At 43.7% G+C, this 8,637-nt stretch overlaps 1 protein-coding gene and 1 long non-coding RNA gene across 2 annotated transcripts in view; one reads left to right on the plus strand and one right to left on the minus strand.

The window, feature by feature from the left end:
- Positions 1 to 7,679: 7,679 nt before the first annotated feature.
- Positions 7,680 to 8,637, plus strand: part of LOC115293676 (heat shock transcription factor, X-linked member 3-like) — a 2,180-nt gene continuing 1,222 nt past the window's right edge. Inside the window, exons 1-2 of the mRNA XM_029941354.1 lie at positions 7,680 to 8,238; positions 8,357 to 8,427. Of these exons, the coding sequence (XP_029797214.1) occupies positions 8,394 to 8,427 (34 nt within the window). The 5' untranslated portion in view covers positions 7,680 to 8,238; positions 8,357 to 8,393. The remainder of the gene's footprint in view (positions 8,239 to 8,356; positions 8,428 to 8,637) is intronic.
- The window catches only part of LOC115293677, a 4,571-nt gene continuing 3,885 nt past the window's right edge, over positions 7,952 to 8,637 (minus strand). Inside the window, exon 4 of the long non-coding RNA XR_003909557.1 lies at positions 7,952 to 8,166. This is a non-coding gene — a long non-coding RNA (uncharacterized LOC115293677). The remainder of the gene's footprint in view (positions 8,167 to 8,637) is intronic.

Here is an 8,637-nt window from a genome sequence, read left to right on the forward strand (position 1 = left end):
ACATGGGGGAAGCTCCTTCATATCAGTCTTGGCAGTGATTCTTTTTTGTATGTCACCAAAAGCACAAGCAACAAAAGCACAAGTGAATGAGTGACATATCAAACTAAAAGGCTTCTGCACATCAAAAGAAACAATCAACAAAATGAAAAGACACCCTATATGGAATGGGAGAACATATTTGCAAATCATAATATAGACTCACTATCCAAACAGAAAAAAAAAAAATTCACACCAATTTAAAGCAAAATCATTCCAATCTAAAAATGAGAGCTTGGGGGGGGGGGTGCTGAATGGCTCAGTCGGTTAGGCATCTGACTTTGGCTGAGGTCATGATCTCACAGTTTGTAGGTTCGAGCCCCATGTCAGGCTCTGTGCTGCCAGCTCAGAGCCTGGAGCCTGCTTTTGATTCTGTGTCTCCCTCTCTCTCTGCCCATCCCCCACTCATGCTCTGTTTCTCTCTGTGTCAATAATAAATAAACATTAAAAAAATAAAAAATAAGATAAAATAAAAATGAGAACTGGGGCACCTGGGCGGCTCAGTCAGTTAAGGGCCCCACTTCAGCTCAGGTCATGATCTCACGGTTCATGGTTCGAGCCCCATGTCAGGCTCTGTGCTTAGAGTCTGGAGCCTCACCTCCTTCAGATTCTCTCTCTCTCTCTCTCTCTCTCTCTCTCTCTCTCTCTGACCCTTCCCCACTTGCGTGCTATCTCTCTCAAAAATAAACATTTAAAAAATTTAATGAAAATGGAACAGACTTTTTTTTCAAAGAAGATATATAAATGATCAACATGGTGCATGAAAAGATGTTCAACATAACTAATCATCAGGGAAATGCAAATCAAAACCACAGTGAGAAATCACCTTACACCTATTAGAATGGCTATCATCAAAAAGGGATAACAAGTGTTGGCGAGCATCTGGAGAAAAGCACCACTGGTGGGGAGGAGAATTGGTACAGCTTACATGAAAAACAGCTTGGAGGCTCATTTCAAAATTAAACAGCAGTACCATCCGATCCAGCAATCTCACTTCTGGATAGATAGCCACAGAAAGTGAAAATAGGATTTCGAAGATTTATCTCCACTCCCACACTCTTTGCAGCATTATTCACACCAGCCAAGACATGGAAACAACCTAAGTTTCCATCAACAGATAAATTGGAAAAAGAAAATGTGGTATATGTTTACAGTGGGATGTTATTCAGGCATCAAAAAGAATGAAATCTTGCTATTTGCAAGCCTGGATGGACGTGATGGCATTATGCTAAGTGACAACAGTCAGACAGGAAAGATAAATATTGATGAGATCACATGTGTGAAATCTAAAAATTCTGAACTTACAGAAACAGAAAGTAGAACAGTGGTTACAAGGAGGTGGGGAAAACGGGAAGGTGCTGATAAAAAGGTGCAAACTTCAGTTATAAGATTAATAAGTTCCAGGGATCTAATGTCTAGCAAGGTGATTATAATTAACAATACTCTATTATATAAAGTTTCTGAGAGTAGTTCTTCAACATTCTCACAAGAAAAAACAGTAATTATGTGACATGATGGATGTTAGCTAATGCTACAATGGTAATCGCTTTGCAATATTAGGCATAGGAAATCAACGCTTGGTACACGTTCGACTTACACACTACTTCAATAAAGTTGAAAAAATAAAATGACATAGCCAGTGCATTAGAGAAAAATTAAGAAAAACTTCTGTGCCAGAAGTGTAGAAGGATTTCAGAGTCAAAGCAGTCCACTAGCTGATATGGTACCCGCCCCCCCAGGAGTTGGGTGACACTGGGAAAGAAAGTAGATCTTGTCTTCTATGCTTTTAATAAAATTTCTTAAGATGTAACGTCCATATAATTAAAATGCATATATTTTATTGACATATACGTCAACATTAACATTTTAGTAAATGCACATAACATGTAGCTACAATCACATTCAACACATAGAACATTTCCAACTCCCTGAAAAGCACTTCTGCACTTCTTTCTAATCAATTTCCCTTCCCCTTCTCAGCCTAGACAACCACCGAACGGCTTTATTTCACTACAATCTTTGACTTTTCTAGATTGTATAAATGGAACCATACAGTATATACTTTCTTGTGTTTGCCTTCTTGACTTAGCATGTGTTTTATTATTTGTAGGTTTTTACTTTAACTCCAGTTAACATACACAGTTATATTGTTTTCAGGTGTGCAACATAGTGATTCAACAATTCCATACATCACCTGGTCCTCATCATGACAAGTGTATTACTTAATCCCCAACAACAATTTAACCCATCCCCCACCTTTCTTCCTTCCCATCAGATTGTTCTTCATTTTTTTAATGTTTATTTTTGAGAGAGAGAGAGATCATAAGCAGGGAAGGGGTAGAGTGAGAGGGAGACACAGAATCTGAAGCAGGTTCCAGGTTCTGAGCTGGGCACAGAGCCCGATGCGGGGCTGAAACTCGAGAACTGAGATCATGACCTGAGGCCAAAGCTCAGGTCGTTCTTTATAATTAAGAGTCTGTTTCCTGCTTTGTCTATCTTTTTCCATTTTTCCCTTTGCTTGTTTCTTTTTTAATTTACATCCAAGTTAGTTAGCATATAGTGCAACAATGATTTCAGGAGTAGACTCCTTAATGCCCCGTATGTTTTGTTTCTTAAATCTCATATATGAGTGAAATCATATGAAATTTGTCGTTCTCTGACTGGCTTGTTTCACTTAGCATTAGACTCTCTAGGTCCATCCTAGACCGTTGCAAACGGCAAGACTTCATTCTTTTTTATGGCAGAATGACATTCCATCTTTTTTATCCACTCATCAATCCATGTACACTAGATCTGCTTCCATACCTTGGCTAATGTAAATAAACATAAGAGTGCATGTGTCCCCTGAATTAGTGTTCTTATATTCTTTGGGCAAATACCCAGGAGTGCGACTGCTGGATCTTAAGGTAGTTCTATTTTTAACTTTTTGAGAAACCTCTATACTGTCTTCCACAGTGGCCGCACCAGTTTGCATTCCCAATGGTGAACTTCCAAATTCATTCTGTTAGGCCAGCGCTACCCCGATGCCAAAACCTGATGAAAACAACACTAATAAAGAGAACACAAGGCCAATATCCCTGAGGAACAGAGATGTGAAACCTTTCAATAAAGTTCTAGCAAACCGATTTCAACAATACTTTATAAAAATCATTCACCATGATGAGGTGGGGTTTATTCCTGGGTTGCAAGCGTGGTTCAATTATTTGCAAATCAGTCAATGGGACACACCATATTAGTAAGAGAAATGATAAAAACCATATGATCATTTCAAGATATGGAAAAAGCATTCATATTTAAAAAAAACCCTCAGCAAAATAGGTTTAGAGGGAACATATCTTAACATAATAAAACTGTATGTTAAAAACCCACAGCTAACATAATCCTTAGTGGGGAAAAACTAAGAGCTTTTCCCCTAAGGTCAGGAACACAAAGACGTCCACTTTCACTATTTTTATTTGACATAGTGCTGGAAGCCCTAGCTATAGCAGTCAGACAGCAAAAGAAATAAAAGGCATCCATATCAGCACGGAAGAAGTAGAAGTTTCAGTGTTTGTGAATGACATCAAAGACCCTACAAAAAATCTGCTAGAATTGATAAATGAATTCGGTAAAGTTGCAGGATACAAAATCAATGCACAGAAATCTGTTACATTTTATACACCAATAATGAAGCAGCTGAAAGAGAAATTGAGAAAAGAATCCCATTTACTACTGCATGCAAAATACAAGATACCTAGGGAAAAAACCTCACCAAAGAGGTAAAAGACCTGTACTCTGACAACTATAAAACACTGATGAAAGGAAGTGAAGCTGACACAAGGAAATGGAAAGCTGTTCAATGCTCATGGATTGGAAGAATAAGTATTGGTAAAATGTCTATACTACCCAAAGCAACCTACACAGTTAATGCAATCTCTATCAAAATTCCAACAGCAATTTCTGCAGGACTTAGCATGTTTTAGTTTTATTAATTAAGAATGCACCAGTACGCTTTTTTCTTTGTAGCATTCCATTTAATAAATATGCAATATTCGGTTTATCCATTTACCAGGTGACAGGCATTTGGGTTGTTTCCAGTTTGGGGCTCTTACAGGTCAAAATGCTATGAACACTCATAAAGTCTTTGTGGGAATATGTCTTTTCATCTTTCTGAGGAAAATATCAAGGAATGGAACTGCCCGGTTATATGGTAAGTGTGTATTTGCCATCCTAAGAACTTCCGGATGGTCTCCTAAGGGCTGGACACCATTTCCCAAGTGACCAGCAATAGGTGAGGCCCCGTTCCTCCGCACACTTACTAACGCTGGGTACTGTTAGCCTTTTGAAGTTTACCCATTTTAGTAGGTGTGGCTTTAAATTTCACTTCCCTGATGAATAAAGAATCGAGCATATTTTCATAGGCCATTTGTACCTCTCCTCTGGGAAAATGTCTATTCAACTGTAGGTGACCATTAACGCAGTTATGAGCTGCTCATTCCCCCTATACGCAGACGTTCTTTTGGACAGGACTGGAAATGTATTTTCCCTTCCTTAAGATTTCCTTAGGAACATTTTCTTTCCTCTATCTTACTTTAAGGTAAAGGATGGGGGGAAGCAGCAGGAATAAAAGTAATAAAAGTGGGGTTACCAACTGAAAGTCTACTCTGGGGACAAATTGACCGGGGGCAAGAAAATAGGATCTTATATTGGGGCCTCCCTGAACAGGACCAAGTATTCAGCGGAAACAGATGGAGTAAAACACATCAGGATGTACGGGGGCAGGAATAACAATGGGGCTACCAGCTGAACCCCTACTGTGAGGACAACTTGACTTAGGAGTAAGAAAACAGGGCTCTTTGTCGGGGCTTGTATAAGCAGGACAAACTAAGCAGCAGGAACTGTTAGAAGAGACCAGAGAAGTGTGGTGCAGGGCACGGATAAAAGGCAGACTAACAACTGAGACCTTATGTGGCGCCTGGAGGGGGGCGCGGGGCTCAGTCGGTTGAGAGACCGACTTCAGTGCAGGTCATGATCTCGCCATGTGTTCAAGCCCCATGTTGGGCTCTGTGCTGACAGCTCAGAGCCTGAAGCCTGCTTCAGATTCTGTCTGTCTGTTTTTCTCTCTCTCTCCATCTTTCTCAAAAATAAACAAACATTATAAAAACAAAACAAATCTAAACAGAAAACAACTGAGACCTTACTCTGAGGTCCACTTGAACTAGGGGGTAAGAAAACCAGTCTTTTTGTAGGGAACTATCTAAGCAGGACCAACTAAGGAGTAGCAACATTTGGAAGAGACCAATGCAGAATGTGAGGGGGAACAGGACTCAAACAGGAGCTCCAACTGAGATACTACTTTGAGGACACGACCCAAGGAGCAATAAACAGAATTTTTTGTTGAGGCATGAGCAAGACCAACTATCAGAAAGTGTTGTAAGAGGCCAAATGGGAATGGAGGGGGCAGGAATAAAAGGGGGCAAGCAACTGAGACCCTACTCTGAGAACAATTTCTCTTAGGGAACAAGAAAACAGTCTTCTTGCTTGGGCCAATGTGAGCAGGACCAACTAACCAGCAGGAACAGCTGGAAGAGACCAAAGCAGGAAGTGTGGGTGTGGGGGAAAGAATCAATGGGGAGGCTGCAAACTGAGACCCTACTCTGAGGACAACTTGACCTGGAGTGCAAGAAAATGGGACTCTTGGGGCCTCACTGAGCAGGAACTAACCATTAGGAACAACTGGAAGAGACAAAAGAGGGAAGTGGGGGTGGCAGGAATAAAAGGGGGGATACCAACTGAGACCCTACTTTGAGGACAACCTGACACTGGGGGCAAGAAAGAGGATTCTCTGTGGGGGCCTATCTGAGCAGGACCACCTATCTGGCAGGAACAGTTGGAAGAGACCTAAGCAGGAGCTGTGTGGGGGTGGGGGGAGTTGGCAGGAATAAGAGGGGGCTACCAACTCAACCTCACTCTTGTCCTGGGGACAGGAAGACAGGAATCTTTGTTGGGGTCTATGTAAGCAAGACCATCTAACCAACAGGAGTAATTGGCAGAGACCAAATCAGAAAGTGTGTGGGGGCAAGAATCAAAAGGGAACTACCAACTGTGACCTTGCTCTGAGGACAACTTGACCACGGGGGCCAGAAAAAAGGACTCTTTGTGGGGACCTCTCTGAACAGGATGACTAGCTGGCAGTAACAGTTGAAAGAGACAAAAGCGGGAAGTACGGGAGGGTGGGCAGGAATAATAGGGTGGTTAGCCACTGAGACCCTATTCTGAGGACAACTGGACCGAGGAGGCAAGAAAACAGGACTCTAAGTTGGGGCCTTTCTGAGCAGGACCAACCAGGCTGCAGAAACATTTGGAAGAGACCAATGGAGGAAGTGGGGGGTCAGAAATAAATGGGGTGCTACCAACTGAGACCCTACTCTGAGGACAACTTGATCTGGGGGAAAGAAAACAGGACTTTTTGTTAGGTCCTGAGTAGGACCAACTAACCAGCAGGAAACAGTTGGAAGAGACCAAGGGGGATCTGTGTGGGAAAGGAAGAAATGGGGTGCTACCAACTGAGACCCTACTCTGAGCACAACTTGACCCAGGGGCTAAGAAAACAGGACTCTCTGTTGGGGCCTATCTGAGCAGGACCAACTAACCAGCAGGGACAGCTGGTAGAGACCAAAGCAGGATGTCAGGGGGAGGGAGGAATCAAAGGGGGGCCAGCTTCACACTACATATTTGTTTACTATTTTCCTCAGTACTAACAGTACAGAGACCGTACTCTAGGGACAACTTGACCTAGGGGACATGAAAACAGGACTCTTTGTTGGGGCCTATGTAAGTGGGAAAAATTGGAAGAGACCCAATTAGAAGTATGGGGCAGCAGGAATAAAAGGGGGGCTATGAACTGAGACCCCACTCTGAGGAGAGCTTGGCCCAGGGTTCATGAAAACAGGGCTTTTTGTTGGAGCCTCTCTGAGAAGGACCAATTAACCAGCAGAAACAGTTGGACTACACCAATGCAGGAAGTGTGTGGGGGGCTGGAATAAAAGGGGGGCTACCAAGTGAAACACAACTCTGAGAACAAGTTGAACTGGGGGCAAGGAAACAGGCCTCTTTGTTGGTCCTGTCTGAGTAGGACCAACCAACCAGCAGGAACAGATGGAAGAAACCAACACGGGAAGTGGGGGGGCAGGAATAAAAGGGCAGCCCCCAAGTAAGACTAGGCCTGCCAACCCTCTAGGGATTGCCTTCTCTGAGAGGTACAGTGCCCTAAGGGTCTGTGTGACCTGGGCAGCCTTGGGGGTGGCCACACCTTCGAGCCAATCAGAGAAGCCGGCAACAGGCCTCCCCGATCCCCAGAGTGGGAGTGGACCTAGGATCATGGTTTCTCTACCCATCCAGGGCCTGGCTGCATGAAACAATGTGCCTGGCTAAAGACAGGAGCCCTTCCCGGGAGCTCAAATCATACTTTTATATATACTTTTAGAAATGAGAGAAGCTTGGGGCCCTGGACTCATCCCTTTGTCCACACTTGGCCAGGGCTCCCTCACCAAACCAGCTGGGAGCCACCTTTGTGACATCACGTGACAAATAAAGAGGTGATGACTTCGGCCTCTGGTTGCCCCACTTGAGATTCTAGAGTTTTGTGGACAGCATATATTGGACATCCCCATACTGACTGAAGGCATTTTTGCAAAAATGCTTCTGTTTTAGAATAGCTCCATGGCTAGTCAGAATAGTAAATAAATATGTAGGGTGAAGCTGGCCCCATCCGATGATGGAGAGCTGGCACCAGAATTACCATCTAGTTTGTCTCTGGACCCAAATTTGAATTCCAGGGAGATTTTGGAGATGAACAGGGCCCAAGCCGTGAACCAAGGTCCGGGCCGCCAAGACAACCCACAGCCACAGGCCCCAAACCAAGATGCCACCAACATGGGAGAAAACAATAGTTTTCTTGGGCTTTCCTTCCCAAGAAAGCTTTGGATGATTCTGGAGGACAACGCTTTCACATCAGTGCGCTGAAAACATGCCAGGGCCACCGTGATCATCGTCGACAAAGACCTTTTCCAGAGGGAGGTTCTTCACCGCCAAGGTGCAGACAGAATCTTCGAAACCAACAGCTTGAAGACTTTTCTCCACCTGATGAACCTGCAAGGGTTCAGCAAAATACGTGAAACCGAGCCCTGGGGGTTGAGTCCCCCAGAGAATAAGAGAATGATGGTAAGTAGAAAGTCCTTGGTTTCCCATGTTTTCTGTCTTGTCAGCCCCTTCCTCGTAGACCTCAGATGAATGATCTACTGAAAGGGTTTAATTTCCGAGGACAACTTTCTTTCTCAAGAGACACTATGGAGAAATGAGAACGTCCAGGCTGTCCTATGAACCTACAACCCCCTGAGGTGGAGGGTGCAGGTATGACTAAACATTCAGAGGCCAGGTAATGTCAAATAGTGTGTGAATCCCTTCACCTGGGCTTTATGTGTCCGTCTTTAGTCAGTTTAGGCTCCAGGGCACTAAGGAACCTTGCAGGCATCTTAAAAGGATCTTTTCTCCCTAGTAGAACAGTACCATAATGACGGTTGGGGGAGAGGCCAGGGGTGGGGAGTGGTGGGAGGGAAGGGG

This window comes from Suricata suricatta, chromosome 6 (assembly GCF_006229205.1).
Source record: "Suricata suricatta isolate VVHF042 chromosome 6, meerkat_22Aug2017_6uvM2_HiC, whole genome shotgun sequence".
Taxonomy (NCBI): domain Eukaryota; kingdom Metazoa; phylum Chordata; class Mammalia; order Carnivora; family Herpestidae; genus Suricata; species Suricata suricatta.